The sequence below is a fragment of the Azolla caroliniana genome, unplaced genomic scaffold (genome assembly GCF_043228905.1).
Source record: "Azolla caroliniana isolate FFs.n. ecotype wild unplaced genomic scaffold, voAzoCaro1.0.p SCAF_13, whole genome shotgun sequence".
Lineage (NCBI taxonomy): Eukaryota > Viridiplantae > Streptophyta > Polypodiopsida > Salviniales > Salviniaceae > Azolla > Azolla caroliniana.
In genome coordinates this window covers 1,196,788-1,223,281 of record NW_028230448.1, presented here as the reverse complement: position 1 = coordinate 1,223,281, position 26,494 = coordinate 1,196,788, and the positions used below count along the sequence as shown (strand labels likewise).

The 26,494-nt window shown below is 38.7% G+C and overlaps 1 protein-coding gene across 1 annotated transcript; it reads right to left on the bottom strand.

Annotated features, from left to right (window-relative positions):
* Positions 1–627: 627 nt before the first annotated feature.
* On the bottom strand, positions 628–3,400 carry LOC147855928 (lysine decarboxylase 2-like). Its single transcript, XM_087329003.1, has one exon. The coding sequence runs from the start codon at positions 3,280–3,282 to the stop codon at positions 859–861; it is 2,424 nt and encodes an 807-aa protein (XP_087185129.1). The 5' UTR covers positions 3,283–3,400; the 3' UTR covers positions 628–858.
* Positions 3,401–26,494: the final 23,094 nt, after the last annotated feature.

Genomic DNA, 26,494 nt, shown 5'->3' with positions numbered 1-26,494 from the left:
TGGTCGGAAAGTAAAAACATCCTAAGACATGGTTATGGTCAAAATGTCGAATAAAAAATTTCCTCCACCTCTTGAGATAAGACACGTGTGGAAGATAATTCCTCCAACTGGATGATACTCTTGAATGAACAATTAAGTTGTTGACAAGGCCAACTAAACTAAATCTACAATTTTGTTATGATAAAAGCCATTGTAATTTGTAGGGGAATGCTCATTCCATAGGCTTGGAAGGAAAGCAATGCCCCAAATTGGTTCTTCCATCTCATCCAATGGTGATGAAATTTCCTCATGTCTTAAGAGGTCACCAACATGAATGCGTTCTATCATTAGCTTTCATACAACAATAAATAGGAATCCATTTAAGTGAACCTACTCATATGTGAAAAAAGTCAGCAACTGCTATGGCGCCAATTTTAGCTAATGCTATGGCTCCAATTTTAGATAAGCACTTACTTTTAGGCAATAAATTGGGCTGGAGTACCCCGTGTATTGTTACGGCCACAGATCGAGTTTTTCAGTTACAGTCAACATTGAAGAAACCTTTTTTCCACCATGTTTATTTATCCTTTCTAATTACCAGTCTTTGACTCAATTTTCCACCATGATCACATAATCAAAACATTATGATGTACCCAAACACAGTATTTAGTTGTATAAACTTAATACCAAGAACACAAAAATATATAATGACTTGATCTTCAAAAGCAAGGAAAGTACTATCATTAAAGCTAGGTTACGGTTTGCAAAAGGCTAGAAATATGATAATATGCTGAATTATATAAAGATATACCAACTACTATGATCATTAAGAGGCGGCAGCGACGGCAAATCTTAGTATGAAAATAATATAAACTCTACTTATATGGAACAAACACAAACTGTTTTCATCCCACTGATATCGAAACCATTGAAAGTGGAAGCAGCTGCTTTGGTATAGGCCCCCATCCTTGAGAAAACAAGCCAATCGCCACAACTCATGCGGGGTAATGAGACACCTTCCATAATAGTATCAAGACCATCGCATGTGGGACCAAATATTGTAGACCGGCATTTTCCATTGTCATCCTCATTCCTGCCGATATCTGAGTTTGATGAAATGCATAATGGCCTTACCGATAATATTGCATGATCATACAGCAAACAATTCATGGACCCATAAATCCCATCATTGACCCAATACTCAACTAGCTCTCCTCCATTCCCTCTACGCACACGGCTACCAAACACTTGTGTTGCGAGTGTATATGTTTCTTCGGCAAAGAAACGACCTGGCTCAGCTATCACAGATACCCCCATACTACATGGGAAATACATATCTAGAGCTTCATTGATGGACTTAGCTGCAGCCTCGAAAGAAACACCATGACCACCATCGGAAACAAACCCCCCTCCAACATCTAATAGCCTTAGGGATGTTATGCCAAGTCTTTTTGCCATATCAAATACCTGTCTTGCTTGGTAGATTCCCGATGCAAAAGATGCAGCATCCGAGGCACCACTGCCCACATGAAAAGCAACACCAACTACTTGCAGACCAAGTGTTCTGGCCACTGTAAGCAAATCCTCACACTCATCCATCTCAGCACCATACTTCACACCAAGAGGACACCTTGCACCAGGATCACAGACTCGAATGCGAAGAACTACCTCTGCCTTAGCATTCAGTTTATGAAGCTTGCGTAATTCTGATTCAGAGTCAAAGGTTGTAAGATGAACCCCTTGACTGGCTGCATGAACAACATGAGATGGTAACTTGCAAGGATTTGCAAAAATGATCCTATCAGACCCAACACCCAGGCCTTGAACAAGGTCAAGTTCTGCTTTGCTTGCAACATCAAAACCAGCTCCAAGAGCCGATAATAGAGACAATAGCACTCTATCCGAGTTGCACTTTACAGCATAAAATGGATGAACACGTGGCATCAATACTTTCCATGTCTTCCATAGCTGCAAAACTACACCTACATCCATCACATAAAAGGCCTCCTCTGTTTTGCTCTTGATAATCCAATTCTTCATCGTTTCATCGACATCCTTGTGGGTCTTACCAATAAACACTGGATTAATAGCACACAAAACCTGTTCTACCTCAGAGAGAGCAATATCAAGGCTCTTGTCCACACTCCACAAGTTGCCGCTATCTGATCCTTTCACAGGAATTTCACTTTTTAGGGAGAATGTCAGAGCTTTGGAGAGTAACGATGATGAATCCTCCCTGTAGGTCTGGAACATGATGGCCCCATCTCCAGGCAGCACTTCCACACTAGTAGAAGTATGAGTATAACCATAAATGGAAACAGGCGAGAGCCACGAGTTACCACTCACCAGATTGGCATCTGATAAACCGCTAACATGAACTGCAACAGAGAAAACCCCTGGCTGAAAGCAACCCAGGGCATCACTAACTAGAGCAGAAAGATCCACATCCTCTGGGCCATAACCCATTGTTTCAAAGCTTGCATAACTATGCTTTTTCTCAGGGGTTACATGGATAGTTGACACAGCTCCCCTCTCCACTGAGTTCATGGAGTATCCACACGGGTCAAAGGCAAAGTCACAAATTTCCGAATTTGGAAGCAATTTGCCAATGCCTGATTCCCTAGTCATCTCTGAAGCTGAATTACAAATGGCTTTGAAGAACTTGGCCGCTTTCTTTCGGCTCAATTGTGTCATGCACATCTCCAATGTATAGATTACAGCTTCACCATCTAAACCATCATCAAAAGTCACATATGAAGAGTAGATGTGCCAACTCTGAGGTCCAGTCGGATCATTCAACACGTACGCTTTGCTGCCCGTTCCGAGATTCCCAAAGAAACCATTCAAGAACTCGACTTCATCACAGAAGCTTCCGTGAGGAAACGGCTGTTTTTCAGGAAGATCATACATAGCTCGGCTGTACTTACATCCCTTCACTCTCAAAGACAGCCTAGAAGCCAGGTCAAGCAACACTGGAACTGCATTGAGAAGTTTCGTAGTTCCGCATGTTTTGATGATGACCTTGTGACTATACACAAAAAGGCTAGATTCCGACAACACATAAGTATCAACCTCATCGTTGCTTAGTTTCTTCACAATGCTGCATCTAGCTGCCGAAAGAACTTGTTCAATATCATGCCTGGATAGGCTTCGCAAGCCCTTGGAGGAATCACCATAACAATCAGAATGGAGAAATTCAACTTGTAACCTTTTCTCCACACCCTCAAAATGCTCGCTAGAATCTAAATGGACATCATCATGCTGCAATACTTCACCCTCCTCTGGGTAGAAAAGAATGCCCATCACGCCGCCTCGACAAAAGACAAGAAATGAAGTAACAGAAGAGCCTACGAACACCGAATCCCAAATATGTATTAACTACCTATCCTAACAAAAACTAGGAAGTTCTTGTTAAATTGCTCTCCCTGGCACAGTCATCAGGAGGGCTTCCTGGCACACTGAAAAGAGCAAAAGACGAACAACATTAGTGAATGCTTGATATGAAAACATAAAAAGAGTTTTCTTGACAAGAACAAATTTCTAGTAAGACTATAGAATAAGAACATCCAACATTCTTTGCGAGACAATACAGACAGGGACACAGATATGTGTGAATGAATGTCCATGTGTTTAAAACCGACAATATTTTCTGTGAAACAGCAGAAAGATGCTAGCTATTTCCTCAAAATTTCATGCATTATCATATATATGATAAACACCATCCTCTGCAGAATACAGATGGCCTTGTTATATAACAGTGAGAGACCTATGCCTTGTGATATATAGTAGGAGACCATGTAAAACATCAAAAGTTCATGCATTATCATGTATATAATAACATCGTCCACTTCGGAATACAGATAGATGCTTTGTGATATAACAGTAGGAGACAATGTAAAACATCAAGAGGTCACACATATCTAACAGATATATAGATATCTATAGATCCCAAGTATTTTGATAATTCAATTATAGATTGAAATTTACATTCCTCGTGTAGAAAAATGTGCAGTAAGATGTAAGAATTCTTTTGAAATATAAAAATCACTCAAGAAGAAACGGCATTAGACGAGAATTTTCATGATGATTAAGAAGAGACATACGTGGCAGTATGCAGCACTGCGGAACTTCTCGATCCCACCATTTGGCCGGACATCTTCGATTGTATAGCCGAGGGGATTCTCATATTGGTGTGAACTTGACTTCACGCCTCCTCTAGTCTCCATTATAACATTCGAATGTTTTGTTCAATCTCCCTTTCTTCTTTCTGTCACAATACACAATACATACACAGCAGAGTAAGATTTTTTAAAATGGAAAACGTTGAACAAACAAAGCCTTCCACACAGATCTATATCTATCTATCTATCTATCTATCTATCTTCGACCATTGAAGGCACATTTCAGTCCATAACAAGTAATATCCTTTCTACCTCCACTTAACGATGGAAAAAAAGCTCCGAAACAACACCAAAACGAGAGGAAAACACCAGATCTATCCTTTCTAGCTCCACTAACGATGGGAAAAAAGCTCTGTGCATATATATATGCGTGCGTGCGTGCGTGCGTGTGTGTGTGTGTGTAAATGTATATCATCTCACTCGAGGGGATTCTTCTTCCCTCGATTTCTCTCTGTCTCTCTTTCTCAGAAAGATATAGAGAGAGTGTGTGTGATACCCTATACAGCGAAATAAACCTCTCTCTCTCTCTCTCTCTCTCTGAACAGATACAGAAACATACGAACCGTGGAAGCGATGGCAGAAGAGAGAGCAGGCAGAAAAGATCCGGAATTTGCGAAGGGAAGATAAGGAAACGGCGTTAGGTTAGGGTTAGGGTTAGGGTTAGGGTAAGAAGAAAGACAGAGACAGAGGAAAGGAAAGCAGGGCTAAAAACAGAGAGAACGCAAAGAATGATGAAAGAACCTGCGCCTCCCCTCTCGTTTTTATAGCCATGAGCCCATCCGACGTGTCACGCCCTGGGCCTCAAATCCATCGTCACTCCATTATCTTCTCTCCACGTGGCAGTCCAGTCCACGTGTCCTGCCACCTCGGATGGCACCTCGCCCTTACGAATCTTCTTCATATACATTATAATTTATACATATATAGTTTGGTTCTTTACCTCTCTCTCTCTCTCTCTCTCTCTCTCTCTCTCTTTTGCATGTATGAAGACCAAAATAAATCTTCATCTTCATCTTCTTTCTATGATAATCTATCTATGTATGTATGTATGACGTATGTATGACGTATGTATGTATGTATGTATGTATGTATGTATGTATGTATGTATGTATATATGCGGCGATCCGTCGTCGTTCAGGTAGACCCTTGCAATCCATCTCTACATGCTTTTACTACTGGTAATGAGTGATTGCATGATGGGGTTCTCTCGCCATGGCATATGATTTACGATATTATTGACACGATGATATTCTTCATTCGTTCCTTTTGCACAAAGTTTCGGTACATCCACACGCTCGGTCCTCTTATCTACATGCACTTTGGAGTGATTTGCACATGGGCCAAGCTTTTTTGCCGCCCTCGCTCTTTCTTAAATAATGATAGAGTACCAATGTCATCTCTTGAGAAGAGACACTGACCCCCTTGGATGCTTCAACAACTTGCTTTGCAACAAGCAAAGACAAATTCCACTTTTCCTTTTTAACTCTCGACCTCTCCTTTATGCTACTCTTTCTTATTTTAACTTTCCATCACTCATTTACCTTTTTCTCTTACTTACTACCTTCGCCCTCGATCGCTCGTTTTTTTCTCTTCCTTCCGATTTGCTAACTCTCTTATTTTGTGAAGGGCACATGGCTTGTGTAGCTTTTACCAATATTCTATTGATATTCTCTATACTCTCACACATTTGTTTCTGGATGTTCAACTGTTGATAGTTTTCGATAAGAGACAATGACAACGTTTTGAAGAATATCTCGATAACATCGTGATGTTGTGGTCAATTCAAACTTTTTGCAACTACATAATGAAGGTTATCTACCTAAAGGTTTTTTTTTTTGGGGGGGGGGGGGGGAGGATGGGGGGGAGCATTTTGCACCACACACAATATCAATGGTTGTAATATCTAGTCAATCCTGAATTATTATTATATACAATCAATGAGATGTGTATGATTGTGCTCATCATACATTTCAAAACCAAGTAAAATATGTGAATAGAGCCTATCCTCGGAAGTGGTCTATTATAGATGCTCATGCAATATGAAAGCATATGCATTGTGTTCTCTTCCATTAAAAAAAAGGGGGTCTATTACGTATGCTTAAGTGATATGAAAGCATATGTTGTGTGTTCTCCTCCCTCCATTTTGCACTGGGTGAAAAAAGCATGTTTGTTTATTCTATGGTAGTAGGTAAAACTAACCTTGAGAGGATGAGTGAGGCATCACGATTCTCACATTGCGCGTCATGACCATCAAATTCATTCTCAATCGTACAATCACAACATAAAACACTCGCCACCACAAAGTTGTAGGTGGGGTTTTCCTTCTCTTTTGAGGAAATATAGGTTGGCTTCTTCAAAAATTTATTCAAATAAACTAATATTAGTGTTCTCTAGGTTGTGGCACTATGAGTGCACACACAAACTATTATTCTAAGTTTGTTACTAAATTAATGGCCTTGAAGTATACACAATGAATAAAATAATATAATTTAAATATAACAAATAATACGTTACATGCTAACGCACGATGTAAAATCAATGTCTGTATACATCATATAAGATACTTTGACGTCCCCATGTACTATAGTTTAATGGGTTTAATGGATAATAAGGCTTAAAGTATAAATTTGATCATGTTCTCGACAATCTTGTTCTTTGAAACGTGTTTGTTGTAGGCTTAATTCTTGAGCAATATGTTCGGTGTTGTGAAATTAGAAAAAACTATTTATTCTTCAAGTTTGAAAGGATGCACATGTCTGCTATAGGCTTAATTCTCAAGAAATATGTTTGGTGTTGGGAATTCAGGTAAAAATTATTTATGGTTTGAGTTTGAAATGATGCACGCTCTCAAACTACTCCAAACTCGGCTTTGCAAGACCTGTCTTTTTCATTTGTTGTGGAACGATAGGAGCGAGAAAATGGATTCACAACATTGGCCTATCATTTTTATCAAAAAGACGGAGTGTGAAAAAGACAAGTTCTAATGTTAACAAGCACATAATAATTCATTTGTCCGTATAAGGAAATGCAGTCCTTTTCATTCTTCATATCTTGGAAAATTTGTCAAAGTCAAAGTTGTAAAGCCATCATTTTACAGGCGAATGAGTATTGTGCATTATATGAAACTAAGACTATGAATAAGGATAGTAGCTGAAAACTCCTCATTGAAGATTTATACATGCTAACTTTAGTTGCAAAGCATGCACTTTACAACAAATACTATTATGGTTATATACTTTAAGAGATCACAATCCTCTTGTTGGGAGGTCTAGATTTGCTTAGATATTTCATGTAATGCCAATGCCTTCTTTTGGGTATTTTCTCCTCTCATCATTATGGTAAACTTGTGATGGATAATCTTCCCAAATCATACATGTAGATGGCATGGAGCATTATTCCCCTTATCTTCCAACAATTATAAACTAAATGAGATACACAAGTGTGTGCATGAGGTGTTTAAATGAGATTGAATATGAAACATATGTAGCTCTTTTTCCATTAATTGCTAAGGTGGGAATATTCCTCTTTTGGACAATAATTTTTTTATTCATATGCTTTACAAGAGGCATTTCATTGTGAGATAAATGATCTTCACTACAAAGTTGTGCATACCTTTGAGGTACACCCATCTATTTTCTAGTATGATCCTTCGTTTTGTATCATTTGTCACTGTGCATACAATAACCCGTTCTCATGAATAACCAAGCTCCAACACCATGTTTCCGAACTCGGTGTGCCCCATGTACACACATTCAACAGACCATAATGCATACTAAAGAACTCATTGATGGGAGAGTGTTTTCATACTCTCTTCTTTAATCTCACAAATGATAATATTCTTTTATTGTCGTTCACGTTCTTTCAATTCTTGGACATCTATGCTTTCTAAAGTCTTGTCTTTATTCATCACATGCATACATGAGTTAGATACCACATCCCCACTATCGGTTCATGACTTTGTGATGCATATATATTTTTCATCTCACTTACATCCCACCTCATTGTGTATATTTTTTACTCTTTTAATGCTTCTTTTAACTCAATATTGTTTAAGTGCTCATTTGTTTCTAGTGAAGCTTTCTAACATTCTTGAAACTCATCTTCAAGTTTTGCAACCATTTGCTTTAAGACCCTCATTTTCAATTACAACAATTTGTAGTTTTGAATTCTCCTCCACTAGTATTATAATTTCTTCACCTTACTTGTTTATGGTTTCTTAAAGAGAAATCAAGTGACTCCTAAGCATTTTCTCCATTTGGATTGAAAATTTTGCATTATTGTAATCACTTCCACACCTATTTGTGCCCGAATCAACTGAAACCGGTCAACTGAAAGACTCTTCGTCATCCCATCTGTAACATTGTCAACCGTGGAGACCATTCTTCCTGAAGAGAATCACCTGGAAAACTGGCACTTCACTGAACTAAATCATTCCTGAAGTAGGCTAGTCAGTTGTACTTCGCCTTCGTGATGGTAGCCACTTGAAGTGAGGTAGTCAAGTGTAAAAAGACTAGGTAGGTATATCTTAGAGCTAAACCAACATAGGGAGAATAAATTACAAAGTGTTAATCATAACCCTTTTACTATTCATCAACATGTAACTAGTGTAATTTTTTAGGAACAAGGGGAGAAGATGAATGTGGATACACTTACGCCGCTCGGCCTCTCCCATGAGGAAGCAGAAATACAAAGAACAACCAAACGCCCTCGGATGTTGGGCTTCAAAACAAGTCGACGTGGAGTAGAAAAGATTAAGAAGATAAGGGAACATGAGCTATGTCGACTAGAAGCTATGGTTGGGGTACCTTTTACATTAGGACCACGGGCCACATCCGCATCGCAACCCTTTGACCTTCCGCTTCTCTTCGAGAGACTTGGATGGAAATGAAATTAGGCCTAGTATAACATCTTTTCATTGTAGAACATGTTTTTTTTAGAACTATTTTTTATCTTATTTTGATTTTTGTACTTTCGATGAATGGGTAAATATCCCATTTTTTATAAACCATTTGTCTCATGGGCTAAATTTGGCCTTAGAGGACGTTAATATATCTTTCTTTCTTTCTTTCTTTCTTTCTTTCTCTTTCTCTCTCTCTCTCTTCTCTCTCCCCCTTATCCTGCTCTATAAACATCATGAAACATGGTTGCCATCAACTCGGAAGAATATCTCACCCTTGTCGCAGAAATAGAGAATATTAAATCCAAGTTCGCATCTCTTGAATTAGAGAATCAACGTCTTCTTAGGGATCTACAAAAGGTTATTGTTGAGAAGCAACAACAAGAAGAAGAGTTTACACGATGGGTGCAACAATTAGAATTGACAATTGTAATTTTACAACAACAAAGTGTCGAAGGTCAAGGAAGTATTAACAAGCCCAAAATCAGTCTCCCAGCTAAATTCGATGGTTCAAGGGCGCATTTCCAAGGTTTCTTGAATCAAGTGCTGTTGGTAATCCAAATGCATCCCACGCGTTATCCGACAGTTGCATCACGAGTCGGGTTAGTGGGCACCTTATTGACTGGCATAGCATTGTCATGGTTTGCTCCATTACTAGAGACAAATTCTCCTCTATTGCATAATTTCGAGGAGTTTGTCAAAGAATTTAAGGCTTGCTTCGGAGATACAGATGGGGCAAGAACGACAATCAACAAGATTCGTACACTATGTCAAGGTGATCAACCAACCTCAACATATGCAACCAATTTTCGTCTCATCGCAAGCGATATTCCTTGGGATGAACAATCCCTAATGGAGCAATTTCATTCCGGTTTTCGTAGTGATGTGAAGGACTTACTTCTTACCTTCCCTAAGGATCCAAACTCACTTACATACGCTATTAGTCGAGCAATACGGTGTGATAATCGTCTTTTTGAGCGTCAATGTGAGCGACAACAACAAATAACAAGATCAAGATACATGCCAACTTATGCATCAGTAACAACGCAATCGTCTCCAAGGCAAACATATAGCCCTGCTCCAACCCCAAGACAAACATGTAGCCCGACCCCAATGGATAGGCCGATACCCATAGAGATCGATATGACCCAACATCGAAGACCATTGTCGGACAAAGAGAAGCAACGACGCTGAGCAAACCATCTATGCTTATATTGCAGAGGTCCAGGACATATAGCCATTCATTGCTCTCGTAGGCTGAGACGTCAGGTAAATCAAATTCACTATGACAATAAAAATGAGTCCAACATTTTAGAAGCACTTAGTGATTCTAATATTATGAATAATCCACCCTTGTCCAATAAGTTTGAAGTCCTAATCCAATTAGAAGAGGAGTCAAACGAATAAGTCTAGCCAAAATAGGAGCCATTTGGTTGGACAACCCTAGCTCTATACAACCTAGTGTAGGTTCCATTTCATCCAAGCATGTTAGTAGAGTCTTCTCAACCTAACTACAAGTGAGGACACAAAGTTGCCAACTTCACGTCCAAGCCCTTTTAGATACCGGAGCCAATTCTTGTTTCATGAATAGAGATTTTGCCCAAAAACATCAAATATCCTTGCCTAGTTTCCGTAGTAGTGATTGATGGACGTCCCATAGCTTCCGGGAAGATATTCGAAGAGTTAGAGCCAATACACATACTCTTAGGTGATTTAGGATGTGTAGTTTCCTTTAATATACCTCGAGCATCCAATTGTCCTTGGTTTGCCATGGTTCGAGCTACATAACCCACGAATAGATTGGAGGAGGCAAGAAATTTGGTGCCCTTCTATAGAAAACATCATTGCTAAGGATCGAACCCAAGAGTATTCCCTTAAAGAATATAGTTCTACCAGTGCACCATCTTCCTTTCACCAAATCTCAACCATCACATTGCAACAATTGTTCCAAGTGGGAGGAAAGGAGGAACTTTTCTTATTTGGAATATCAGTGACACCTTCTAGTGTGACTCAAGGGAATCCATACATCCAAGAATATGTTGATGTTTTCGACAAAGTCAAAGCTAGTGTACTTCCAAAGTATCGGCCATACGATTGTCCCATTGACCTCCAACCAGGAAAAGAGCCACCATGGGGTCAGATCTACAATCTATCACCAACTGAGCTTGAGGTTCTTCGAGAATACATTGAGGAGAATCTTGCACATGGGTTTATTCGACATTCAAAATCTTCATTCGGTGCTCCTATATTTTTTGTGAAGAAAAAGGATGGATCGCTTCATTTGGTCATGGACTATCGGGGATTAAATAAAGTCACCATAAGAAATAGGTATGCTCTTCCTTTAATCTCCTGTCTTTTAGAGCGCATTGGTGGGGCAAAAAATTTTACAAAGATTGGTTTAAGGGGTGCATATAATCTTGTTTGCATTCAACTGGGAGATGAGTGGAAAACAACATTTTGCACTCGGTATGGTCATTTCGAGTATACAGTCATGCCTTTCGGGCTCACAAATGCACTCGCAGTTTTCCAACATATGGCAAATGACATTTCCTGGGATTTTCTGGATATCTTTCTCATAATCTATTTAGATTATCTGTTGATTTACTCTAAAACACAGGAGGAGCATGATATACATGTTCGGAAAGTACTTGAATGCTTAAGAAAGTATGGTCTGTATGCCAAACTTGAGAAGTGCAGTTTTGATAGCGAACAAGTCGAATTCTTGGGTTATACTATTTCATCTAAGGGTATCTTCATGGATCTAGCAAAAGTCAACAATATTGGAATGACAACCCCCACGTTCTGTTCGAGACGTCCAATGTTTCCTCGGATTTGCTAACTTCTATTGCAAATTCATACAAAATTATTCAAAGATCGTGTTGCCTCTCACCCAACTCACCAAGAAGAATCAATCGTTTGTTTGGACTATTGAAGCGGACACAACCTTTACTCAGCTCAAAGAGGCATTCACACCAGCTCCAATGTTAGCACATATTGATCCTGAAAAGCCATTTACCATTGAAGCAGATGCGTCAGACTTTGCATTGGGGAGTATCCTATCCCAACTAGTCAAGGACGGGTAGTCCCATCCACATTTCACTCGAGAAAATTTACTGCTACGGAGATAAACTATGAGGTGCATGACAAGGAGTTACTAGTTGTGGTTGACTCTTTCGAGCAATGGCGACATTTCTTGGAAGGATCGCCTCATCAAATAATTATTTATAGTTGTGAAAGTGTTTTTGAATTCAAGGTATTGAATTCTATAAGAATATAAGGTATGGTGCATTCACATCCGGAGGGCAAGATCGCAAACAAAGGTCTCAAGGATAAGTCAAACTAAAAGCAAGAAAGATGGAGAAAAGTAAAAGAAGAAAAAAGCGGGCCACCAAAACACAGTCTCAAACGAACTCTCATAACTCATTCGTTTGGAAGCCAAATATAATGTGCAAATATGGGTTGGAAAGCTTATGAAGAGAGCTATCCGCAGTTTTTTAAAGCTCTAAATTTGGAGCTTGGATGAGGGAGATATGCCGATTAGAAGATCTCTGTGTCATAGCTAAGAATAAGAGATGGAAAACTTCCAAAAAAAGCATAAAAAAGAAAGCAAGGGAAAGTTATCTAGTTGAGAAGACTTTTATATAAAGGAAGAAGAGTAAGGTGGTAAAGGGTGGAGTCTCTTTCGTGTGGTGATTTCTTTACAATTCATGTAGTGTTGTTCTTATCAATAGATACTTGTAGTTGTATCTTCCTTCTATCTTGCTTCTTTCATGATCAATAGATCTTTGTAGTTTTAGATTTATATATCTTATTTATCTCTCTTTTCTATCATCTCTCTCTCATCATTTTGGCGCTCCAAGGAGGGTCGATCCTTTCCATATAACGGGAGGAATGGTTGTCCATTCATTGATGGTTGGATCTACCGATTCATCATCAAACTGATGGCAAGATATGGAGTTCGCGATGTGACAGATCTACAAAGAGAACTTTTCCAATTGCGTATGGTTTCATCAATGTGCTACCTCGAGTATGAGAAGACGTTTTTGGATATATGGTCCACTTGTATTCGACTTGTTGGAGGCGTTGAAGATGTATACTTCAAGATGCAAAGTAGGGCTAGATCCATATTTTCAATATGAAGTGCATATGAAGTACCCAAGGTCTTACCATGATTTGCTTCGAGTATGTCAAAGTTATGAACAACAATTGAAGAAGTTGTAATTCGGTGAAGCATATGGAGTATCAACGTCCTATACCATAAATCCAAGCTATAATAATTGTGTATCGGTCATGACCCAACATCCAACATACTTGTAATGTCCGATTCAACAAGTTCCCTCATATCATTATTCTAATTTTTGGAGTTATAATGATGTCTATGAAGGTGATTCTAGAGACAAAGAAGAAGAGGTGATGAATGTGGAGTTCCCCCATATAGTTCATGAGGACAACCATGATATAAAGAATGATAATGTGAAAGACGAATCCAAGGAGATTGTTATGAGAAGCGATGCTATGGATGGTGATGCCAATGTACATCATGTTGAGGACATTATTGATACAACAAGAGATATGGTGGTTGATGATGAATATGTGCAAGATGAAATGGAAGATATGACAGAAAAGTTGTTGATGGTGAAGTACCCACAAGGGAGTTGCAAGATGAAGAAGGTAACCTGGAAGTGATAGCTGGAGATTGGCTTTTGGAGATCAATGCGTGTAAGGAAGCATTGGTAAGTGCCAAGTTGTAGTGTATGAAGGTGTTTGTGCAAGATTTGTGTTTTGGATTTGCATTGAGTAGCAACAAAGTTATGTGGGCATCAACTCTTAAACAACAACTTGGTAAAGAGCCAAAAGAATTACTTGTAATGCATCATTGGAGTATCATGAACTTATCACCATCAAAGGATCCACCACAACTAATCAAATGTATAAAGGAGAAGGAATCATCTATCGACAATGGCAAGCAAGAAGAGGAAATCATAACAATTGATGAATCTTCGTGGGATAGGGAAAACAAATCATTCCACATGGTGTTTAAGGACGAAGAAGAAGTCATTGAAGAGAAAAGTATTATCACCCTAAAGGGGAAAGAAAAGATGATTTCAAACGATGTGCAAGGAGAATAGGATCTAAGGTTTATTTCCCTTCATTTTAAGTTTCCAAAGTTATTCATAAATGACTATTCACAGATAAGAGTAGAAGGCATCAAGCACCACCTCAAGTTGGAGGATTTGAAGTTTCTCTCACCTATTGTTGTGGTTCCAAAGGAGAAAGGCATAAACTTCCAACCCTTGAATGATTCAACCAAACGAGATCTATTTTTGCTTCCTTTTCAAGATGAGATTATAGATGAAATGTTCAAACATACAAAACAAGGTAGTGTGGAGAATGTCATGTGCCAAGAAGGAATTCACGTGGAATCAAAGATCGAAGTAATTCAAAAGGTGACAACTCCGACAAGTCTCAAAGCTTTGAAGGTGTTTGTGCAAAAGGTTCGCTTGCTCAAAAGGTTTATTCATATGTTGACATGCTTACTTCTCTCAAGAGCTATGTATCACATGACCCTACTCGTGTTTGGAGAGTTGACAAAGACATAGTAATTGTGGTAACTGTTATGTACACATAACGTTGGTGAGGGTAGGTCACCAATATTTACATTAGTGAAGGGTATGTTCACTAATGTTAAAAAGGGGACTAATGATTGGATAGAAGGAATGATAGGTGCATGCACTATCATGATTTGGACAACCAATGAATGGAGAGCCTTTTAGAAAGGCACGTCTATTCAAGGGGCCTAGGAAAAGGTATAAATATGAGGCTTAGCTACCCTCATGATCACATTACGTCGGAAGGCTGTTGTCTTAGACACCAGTGGTGAGGGCTAGGCTTTCGTCTCGACGATCTTGTTTATCTCTTCCAAGGTATTAGTCATACTAATATCCGGCGGTATGGGACATCAGTGGTAGGTTGGCTATGTCTAGATCATAGCTCGGGGGTGGTCGGGTGGAACAGGTTCTTCTATCCATTCTATTTTCCTTCTTTTACTTTAGTTTGGTCTATTGATTAGTAATAGACTCTTAACAGTGGTATCAGAGCATTTACTAACATTTTTTTTTTGTTGTTTTGATGTTTTTTGCGTGTGAGCGATGGGGATCTAACAAGGCTCTTCGTGCTCTTCACAGGATCAAAACAACATTCTTAACCCGGTATTCTTCTTTCTCGATCTCTCTCTTCTTTCTATGATGTGTTCTTTATGGTCGAATCAAATTTGTATTACGTTTTCTTTTCTTTTCTTTCTTCATTCTACCATGATACGATTTTAATTATTATTGTGCATCGGGCCAAGTGTCTTTGCACTAATCGCACACGCTCAACTCATGGCCTTTTGCATATTGCGATGTATCTCCCACTCTCCTCTCTCTTGAGCCTTCTCTTACGATATTAATTATTCTTGTGCATCGGGTCAAGCATGTTTTCCCTAATTGCACACGCTCACCTAATGGCCCTTTTGCATATGATGTTCAGTATGCCACTCTTCCCTTTATTGAGGCCTCACTTGGCTGATTCTATGGGATGTTGTGGTCATGACGAGGTGTACGTCGCCTACCTATGCCACTCTACTGTCTATTGAGCCATCACTTGGCCGATTCTATGGGATGGTGTGGCCTTGACGAGGTATATGTCGCTTACCTATGTCACTTTACTCTTTATTGAGCCATCACTTGGCCAATTCTAGGGAGATGTGGTCTTGAGGAGGTGCATGTCGACTACTCTAGGGTTTCGTACCTTAAGGCATGCTTAATGTTCCATACACCTAATTGCTTATTATTCTAATTAATTTCTAATTCCACAAATTGTCATTTCACTTATATGATTAACTCGTAATTATAGTTTATTCGCCCACAATTAACTCTCCTTTTCCCCCTTCTCGTGTATAAAGTATTTACGTGCGTTTACCTATGATGTAACGCTTCCATGTAGACTATTTTTTTCGTATGGAGTGGGCATCATGTCGTTTTTTTTTAACGATTTTTTCCAACGGATCATCTATGTTTAACTCATATTATCGAGCCTTAGAACTCGAGTAAAACCACATGAGTTCCTCTATTGATGTTTCTTCATGGATTTGAGTACCACATCTTTGTGTATCAATTTGTGGCTTATGTCACAATTGTGCAAATTACAACCATCATATTGGGATGTATATGTGCATACCTCGCACCTCCCATTTATTTGTGACATTGTTTTTTTAGTAGGTAGCACATGGGTTTTTTTACCCTTCTTTTCATCACTACTTGCCTCTAATGGGTAGTACCTTATTTTATCATTTTTATCATCACATTTGCTTGTTACTCGCAAGACTAGAATATTACTTGCGAGTGCACTTGATTTTTCACGTAATACACTTTCTTGACCATATCAATACATGTAGGGTTGGCATTCTAATATAAGGCTAACTAGGAAAGTATGTTGATGTTAGAACCATGGTTGAGCCTCAAGGAGCCGCCATGATTATTCAAGATAGAGATCCGAGAAAGACATCTTAGCTATGTTTTCCCCCATGGTTTTTAAAAAACCTGTTGAGAATCAAGCTCAACGTGGTCTAGTGTGTGAACTCACCTTGAGAGTGAAGAGACACCTCAACGGTCAAGAGTCACCATTATGTCACCATTATGTCACCACTTTGTATTCTAGCATTTAGTATGAGTCATAGAATCATATTCTATGACACATAACTTATGAGCTTTCACATTCCCCATGCTCCATGAGGCTTGTAGTTAATGAAGAGAGAGGGTGACTACATAAAGCACCCTCCTCCCACCTTGTATAATGTTGAGTCTTTCTCCTTTGTCAATATACTTTTACCTTGCGTATTCTGTGTGTGTGTGTGTGTGTGTGTGTCTCTCTCTCTCTCTCTCTCTTACACACACACATAACTCACATCTCTTCCGCTTCACAAGAATCCATCTCTTGATTCTTTACAACACCATAGTGTTACCATAGTTATCAGGTCTCGAATCACATCTCATATGTCTAGAGGGGTAAAGACGTGAGATGCTTTCTTGGTAAAGTTCTTACAATCAAAATTTCAAGCATTCATTTTGCTTCTGTATTTTCTAAACCTCCTTATTTATATTGCATACCCACAGTTTGCATCATGGAACAAGTTTTGAACGTTGTTGGAGCAATCTCTCCGACCGAGTTCTCTCAACTCCAATCCGCATCTCGCACACAAGTTGAGATCACTATTGAGCAATTGCTCCCTACTACCTTGATTGGCCGAAATGAGCCAGGCCAATATGGCATTGAAATGAAATTCCAAGAATTGACTATTGAGTCCAAGAAATAAGGTGAGCCTTCTTTCGTAGTAACACCATTCAAGGGAGATAAGAAAGAAAGAACCGAGGAGGCCATTAGCACTTGGCTTGGTCGTTGGGAGTCTCACTTTGAGGTCCACCCCAAGCCCGATGCTGTAAAAATTGGTTACGTCGGTCGTGAGTTAGGTGGCCGAGCTACTGCTTGGTGGCGCAGCCTAAGGACTGCAAAGAACTTACCCACAACTTGGGAAGGTTTCGTTGATGTTTTTAAGAAACAGTTTTTGTAGCCACCTTCTCAAACTGAACAAGCGCAACACTTGCTCACGTTGTCGAGTAAGCCATTTACCTCTCTTGAGGATTATGTGCATCATGCTCGGACCCAAATCCAAAAATCGGGACTTACGGGTGAGAAATGGTTTGTTGCTTGCTTTTTTAATGGTATTCCTAATGGGGATTACCATTGGATTGTCCATGACAAGGACCCCACAACTTTTGAAGAATTCGCCAACATTGTACTTCGGTACCATAGGACTTCCAAGAAAGACCACAATAAACCTAAGTTCGTCAAAACTCCAAATGTCAAGTTCATTGGGAAACGTAAGCAATCCAATGATACTCTTGACCGCAACCCCAAGAAACCTAACCTCTTCTGTGCATATTGCAAGAAGCGGGGCCACACAAAGGATACCTGTCGTCATCTTGAGAGGAAGTCAATGAACACCCCTCCTCAAGACAAATCTACGAGTCACACAGGTGAGTCTTTTGATGTTTTTGAAGTTCATACCAACCACTTAAGTTCATGTGAATGCACTTTTCCTTCACATTTACTTGGACCTAATGATTTACTCCGAGCAGTCGGGTATATCAATGGAACACAAGCACATTTCTTGTTTGATTCCAGTAGTTCTCACAATTTTCTTTATGATCACATTGTGCAGCAAATGGAACTCCACATAAACGCAAGTGAACATATCTATCAAGTTCACATGGAAAATGGAAGTGTTCAATACATCAGTGGCATTGTTTGTCAACTGCCAATTCAGATAGATACCTATTTGGAGAAGCTTGACTTTCATGTTATGAAACTACAATCCACAGATATCATTTTAGGATACCCTTGGTTTTTTAATAAAAACCCTTCTTTGTCCATTGATTGGGTTAATCACTCAATCACATTTGAACTTAATAATTGTAAACATTTTATTCAATGTTCCAAACTCCCTTCTTGTTCACTTGTGTCTTCTAAATCTTTAGGTGAGTATTCAAGTTCATTAATTTATTCGTGTGTAATTGATCCTGCGCTTTAATTTTATTATTTTAATATTGACGCCACACCATTACCACATTATGAACAACGATTACTTGACTCTATTTTAGATGATTTTCAAGACGTTTTTCCTAACGAATTGCCGCTTACTTTACCACCAAAACGTAATGTAGACCATCAAATTGAACTCATCCCTGGTGCTGCTCCTGTGAGCATTCCACCTTACCGACTTAGTCGATTAGAAGAGGATGAGATCGCTAAACAACTTAAGGAATACTTGAGTATGGGCCACATTAGGTATAGTAAATCACCTTGGGTGCGCCAGTTCTATTAGTAAAGAAGAAGGAAGGTTCATGGCAGATGGGTATTAATTATCGCCGTTTGAATAAAATGACAATTAAAAATGCATATCTGTTACCTCGTGCTGATGATTTGATTGATCGTTTGCATGGAGCTCAATATTTTACGAAAATTGACTTACGAACAGGTTATCATCATATTCACATTGCCGAGGATGATATTCCTAAAATCGTTTTTCGTACTCACTATGGCCATTATGAGTTTTTAGTCATGCCTTTCGGGTTGACTAATGCTCCAGCCACATTCCAACAAGCGATGAACGACGTTTTCCGAGATCAACTCGGTGATTTTGTTGTCGTATTCTTGGATGATATTTTGATATATATCCGTACCTTGCAAGATCATGTTCAACATGTTCGATTTGTTTTGCAAAAGTTGCGTGACAACTCTTTCTATGCAAAACATTCAAATTTTGATTTTTTCCCAAAATCTATTGTGTACCTAGGTCATTTAATTACGGAAAATGGTGTTGAAATTGAACCTTCTCGTATTGAAAAGGTTAAACTTTGGCCCATTCCTTGTAATATTCGTGAACTGTGATCATTCTTAGGGTTTGTTGGATTTTTACGAAAATCAATTCGTAACTATTCCAAATTGACTACGCCATTAACTGACCTTTTAAAAGGTCATCCACGTAAGTCTGTCAAACCAATTGCATGGAATGAACAACTTGACAAATAATTTGAGACACTCAAAGAGCATGTGTATCTAGCTCCCACTCTTCTATTATCGAACCCTTCTAAGCCTTTCTCAATCGAAACTGATGCCAGTGATTATGCTATTGGTGTCGTTCTTTATTAGGACGGTCACCCTATTGCTTTTGAAAGTAAGAAGCTTGATGTTGCTCAATCTCGGTATTCAGTTCAAGAGAAAGAGTTGTTTGCGGTAATACATGCACTTAAAACATGGAGGCACTATCTCGATGAAAATAAATTTCTGGTTACAATAGACCATTAATCATTGAAGTATTTTTGTGACCAGCCAAATCTTGTTGGTCGTAAAGGCCATTAGGTTGACCTTATGCAAGATTTTGATTTTTCCATATGGTATCGCAAGGGTTCTATGAACACTGTTGCGGATGCTCTTAGTCACATTAATGAAGTTAACATGCTTAGCTTCACGGAAATAAAATATGATCTTTTAGATCACCTTCGAGGGAAATACCTTGATGACAGTTATTTTTCGAAATATTGGACGAAAGCCGAATCTGGTTTAGATGTTGATACTAGCACCCAACCCTCGAAGGCGTCCTTTCACATTACAAACGATTTGCTCTACCATAGTGGAAAGGTCTGTGTTCCACATTTACCAAACGTAAAACACAAAATTCTTCATGAATGTCATGATGCACCATCTGCTGGTCATCTTCGAATACAACGCACACTCGATCTCATCTCGAGTACTTTTTCCTGGCCTAAGATGCACTCTGACATGCATAAATACGTAACTCAATGCTTCCAATGTCAGATTAATAAGTCGGAACGACTTAAAGCTGCTGGTTTTTTACATCCCTTAGATATTCCCAACAACAAATGGGAAAGTATCTCAATGGATTTTATTATTAGTTTACCTCGTACACAGAGGGGTCATAATGCCATTTGGGTTGTCGTTGACAGACTAACAAAATTGACTAGATTTATTCCTACCAAAATCACAGTAACCGCTCAACAATTGGCTTATCAATTTGTTGATGAGTTATTTTGTTTTTATGGATTACCGATGGATATTGTTAGTAATCAAGATTCCAAGTTTACTAGTGACTTTTGGACTCAAGTTTTTAAGAAACTAGAAACTACATTGAGCATGAGTTCCGCTGTCGTGCCTTACGGCTCCGGATCGTTGCGTGAATTGGGTGGGAACCGCTGAGGTTTTGGACTAGGAGGAATGAAAATTCTAAGGCAATTAAGAATATGAAATATATTGTAAGAAAGAAGGATATGAAAAACTCGTGAATCCCACGAGTATAGTGTATTAGTGAGTAATCAAATTAAGAGAGAAAAATAGTTAGCAAATTCGTGGATCCCACGATTATATTATATTAATCAACCCTAGTAAAATAATCAACAACCTCTATACATCTTTCTCTCTTCCTTATATAGTGTTGGAAGAGTCTCAGTTTATCACATGCAAGCATCATGCTTTTTCTATCTTTAGTTTTCATGCACACTGCATGTGCATGATTAGCTTTCTACCTCATCTTTTTCTTTTTAACTCGAGTGTCTATGCATGAATAACTTTTGTACCATGCTGATAGGGTGTATAAGATAATAGATAGTTATACACTATATGAGGGCTTGACCAAACCGATTAGATGGAGTTGAAAATCATAATATATTATATAGCTCTAGGTAATTATGATTAGAGAGTATAACTCAAGAAACTAAGAAAAAAGATAGAGAAAGCGAGCAAGAAATAAGAATGTTCTGATATTCCAACATCAAGAGAATACAAAGGAGACAAACTCCACATTGAACTAAAACCAAAGACCTTCCTCTTCTAAGACACTTCCTCTTCCACAAAGACACTTCTTCCTAACACTCCTCATCCACTCTTTTGCCTTCACTCTTAGCCCCCCTCCTCACTAATATCACTTCTTCTTTTATAACCTTCCTCTTCTTATCCACGTTCATGCTATTTTTAGAAGCTTTTTATCTCCCTATTTTTAGCTATGACACATCGACCTTCTAATCGTCATATCTCCCTCATCCGATATCCAAATTAAGCGATTTAAAAAGATATAGAAAGCTCTTTTTACAAGCTTTCTAATCCATATTTAAACGTGATATTTGGATAAACAACGAGGGAGTTATGACCATTCTATTTTTACTGTTTTTTATAGTCTGCGTTTTCTCTTTTTACTTTTCTCTTGGTCTCGTACTTTTACTTTTGACTTCTTCCCTAAGGTCTTAGTTCGTGTTCTTATCCTCAAAAGGTGAATTATCTATACTTTATATTCTCCTAATGTTCAATGGCTTAGATTCTAAAAACACTTTCACATTTAGCCCTCCCCCTTGTTAGAGGCTAAGCCATTTATGGCGAAGCACTTATTGGCAGTACTTAACAAACAAAAGCTCTCTCGCCAATCTCTTGGCTATAGACAATGAGAGAGATATAATAAAAAGAAAATAAAAAGATGTGAGTAAAACCCCCGCTAATCGGTAGGAAAAACCTCACATTCTCTACAAATAAAAAAGATAATCACTATTACCATCTTCCTCTTTGTTAATAGAGAGAAAGATGGGTCTACAATATGGACTATTAAGAAAATAATGTATGGGGAAACAAGCCCACTTCTTGCTCCCATCCATCCGTATCAACAATATCATTAGTAACTTGGGGAATATAAGTAGGTCCCCGAGTTACATACTTTTTAAGGCGCCATCCGTTCACTCGATAAGAATGAAGTGCTCCATCCACATCTTTCAATTGGTAACTTCCGTTGTCATACTTTTTGTGAACCACAAAGGGTCCTTCCCACTTATTATCAAGCTTTTGTCCTTGAATATAATCATATCTATTATCATACCTAAGAACCAATGATCCTTCTTCAATGTGGTTGCCCTTGTGTTTTTTGTCATATGCCTCCTTTCTCTTCATTGCTTGATTTAAGTAATGCTCCACAGCTTCTTCTCTTGAATATTGTAGTAGATGGTTGCTCGCTAAACGACTCATCACATCATTTCCTTTTGAGCGATGCGATGCCTCCATTAGTCTATTACTTTTGATCTCAAGTTCGATCGGAAGTAACGCTTCTTTTCCATAAACCAAATAAAAAGGAGTAAAACCTGTGGAGGATTTATAAGAAACTCTATAAGCCCAAAGAGTATCATCCAAATACCTATCCCATGTTCTTACTTTGTCTTGCACTAACTTTGTCAAATTCTTCACTATAAGCCCATTCACTTTCTCAACTGCACCATTTGCTTGAGGATAATAAGGCGTTGAATATCGATGCTTAATCTTCAACTTGCTTAATAGACAAGCTAACATTTCACTCCTAAAACCGGGTCCATGATCGGATACAATCTCCATGGGAACTCCAAATCTAGTACAAATATTCTTATACACAAATTGGGCTACACTTTGGCTTTAATCGAGGAAGTTGCTATAGCTTCCACCCACTTTGTCATGTAGTCAATGGCCACCAAAATAAACTCTTTACCATGTTGAGTTTTCGGAAGAGGTCCTACTGCATCAATTCCCCATTTCTCGAATGGAGCAAACACCACAATGGGTTGTAAAGGTCCACTTTGTAGATGTCTTATTCCCGCTTTTTGACATGCATCACAAGATCTACACCAATCATGCACATCCCTATGGATAGTAGGCCATGTAAAACCAATTAGTAAAATCTTTCTTATCATTATATCATGGGCTAAATGCCCACCACAAACTTCTTCATGCAACTTAAAGAGTATCTTTATAATCTCGCTTTTGTTAGGAACTCTTCGTAAAACTCCATCTTTCCCTTTGTTGTACAAATCTTCACCCACCAAATGATATTGTGAAGCCTTTGCCACCAAACGCTTTCTTTGCAAAGCATTGAGGTTATTTGGAAACTCTCCTTTATTAAGAAAATTATGTACTTCCTCTAGGGAATCTACATCTTTGCACGTCTCCAAAACACCAACGAAACCTTCCTTGATCTTATCTAATTGGGCTTGAGCTAATGCATCCGCTTCTTTATTGTATAATCTCCCCACATGCTTAACCTGTATCTTTTCAAAAGACCTTAGTAGACTCATTGCTTCTTTATAAAAATTTCTAAGCCCATCACTTTGACATTTCCAATTGCCTTGAATTTGTTTAATTACCAATAAGGAATCACCCTTAAGAATTAATCTTTTTATCTTCATAGCTTTACATAGACGAAGACCATAACACAAGGTAGCATACTCCGCTTCATTATTTGAATTCACACCACTTAATGTAATACCTTCACTTTTTACTCTGTCTCCTTGAGGATCCTTGAGAATAATCCCACCCACGGCTATGTTTGTGGCTTTGCGAAATGCCCCATCAAAGAATAAGGTGAATGCATCCTCCATATCCGGCTCGGGAAGTGCCTTTCGTAGCTTTACCAAGTCTTCTTCATGAAAGGTTTCTCTAAAGGTGAGAAGATCCGCCAATTCGGCACGCATAGTTGATTCCAATTTGACTTCAAAATCAAACTCCGCCAATAGTAGAGCCCATTTAGCAATTCGTGCTGAAATGCTCACATGTTGGAGTACATATGGGAGTAATGACATGCTAGTGATTATTACAAAATGATGAGGTAGTAGAAAGCTTCTAAACTTTTTACAAGCATATATAAGAGCTAACATCCACTTTTCTACTTCTAAGAATTCTTTCTCTACATCAGACATGGCTTTACTAATAAAATATATAGGATGCATAAGCCTATTTTCAGAATCTTGTTGCATAAGAATGGCTCCTATAGCATGAGATCCAACACTAAGAGAAAGAAAGAAGGTAGATGTTCTATCAGGTGGCTTTAGAATAGGAGCATTACATAATAGTTCTTTTATTCTTACATATTGCTCTTCAGTTGTAGATGTCCACAAGAAGTTGTTGGTGCGAAGAATAATGCGAAAAGGATAGAGAATTTGGGCCAACATATGAATGAATCGTTCAAAGTAACGAACTTTTTGAACAAATACCTCCAAATCTTTGATACTCGTGGGTGTTGTCATCTTTTGAATTGCTTCAATCTTTGAGCTATCAACTTTGATTCCTTCTTGAGACACCACATGACCAAGCATCACCACCTCCTTTTCACCTATGTGACACTTCTCTGGGTTGAGTTGCATTTTGCATTCCTCCAATCTTTTGAATGCCAAGCGAACCTTTTCCAAATGGTCTTTCCTGCTACTATAAATTGCAAAGTCATCCATAAAGACTCTAACAAACTTTCCAAAGAATGGTTGGAATACATGAATAGCAAGACGATTAAATGTAAAAACAGCATTTGTGAGTCCAAAGGGCATGCATCGATATGCAAAGCATCCCCATGGAGTGATGAATGTCGTCTTCTTTTGATCCTCTTCCGCAATACGAATTTGAAAATAACCTGAATAGCCATCACAAACAGAGTACATTTCATGACCCGCAATTTCATCTAATATTTCATCTTGGAAAGGGAGAGGAAAGTGATCCCTCTTGGTAGCCGCATTTAGAGGTTTGTAATCAACACAAACCCTCCATTTTCCATTCTTTTTAGGTACCACCACAATGGGCGAAACCCATTCAGAATCTTCCACTGGGTAAATGAATTGTGCACGCAACAAAGCTTTGACTTCCTTTAATAAGGCCTCCTTTTGCACGTGACCTAGCCTTCGCAACTTTTGCGCAACGGGAGTTGTACCCTCCTTTAGATTTATGTGATGTTGGATGACATCTACACCCCTAATATGAGCATAATCACTAATGAAAAGGTTAGGAAATTCAGAAATCAAATTAATAAATTGTTGCCTCTCTTGCCCTTTAAGATCTTTAGAAATCATCTTCTCTTTTTGCTCCATAGTAATTAAACCTCCTTCATCATCTTCTTCCTTCAAAACGGCATATGATGTGGTCATTTCCCATTCTGACGAGGAATCTTCACTTTCATCACTTTCATATGCGGACCCACTATCATATTCAGTTATTCCATCTTCTTCTTTCTCAATAAGTCTTTGTTGCCGCATATCATAATGTATGCTCACTCCTTTTGATGGCGTTATGGTCATCAAACCTTTGCTCCAATCTTGGACAACATTGAGTTCTTGCATCCATGGTCGTCCTAGTACCAAAGAATATGACGGTCCTTTTAGTGGTATTACATGAAAATCCATGGAAATGCTTACCCCAAAACACTTGATGACAACATCCTCCACTATGCCAATGCAATGGACCACTCCACCATCGGCTACAGCCACTCTTGCCGAAGATGACCTACTTATAGGAATTCCCACTTTGTTTACCACAAATTCAGAAATCAAGCTTACTCTAGCACCACTATCAACCAACGCATCTTTGATGTGAAACCCTTTGATGGAGACGGGGATGGTGGGTCGTATGTCCTTTCGATCTTCTACTCGCACGATTCCCACATAATGCACAGTCTTCCGACTTTGGCGAATACTTGCAAGTCGCCCCCACTCCTTTCGTAATGTGGGAGATAATTGGAGAAGTTGCGGCCATGTTATCCTTGGTCCACTCGATATCAATTCATGCTTCCGATTGAAAGATTCTACACCTTCTCCCATAGGAATATCCTCCATCTTTATCTTCCTTCTAGAGTGTCTCCTTCTCAATTTGTCCTCTTTCTCATTCTCCTTAGACTTCTTCTTTTGTCTTGAGTCACTAGATTCTCCTTCAACTTCTTTCTCCTTTTGCGAGGCTCTTGTCCTTTTCACAGGAGCTACTTCAAAAGAATTATCACTATCATCAATAAAATTAAGAAGATTCACATTATGAGGAATTGTAGGAACCTGAGCCATAGGGAGTG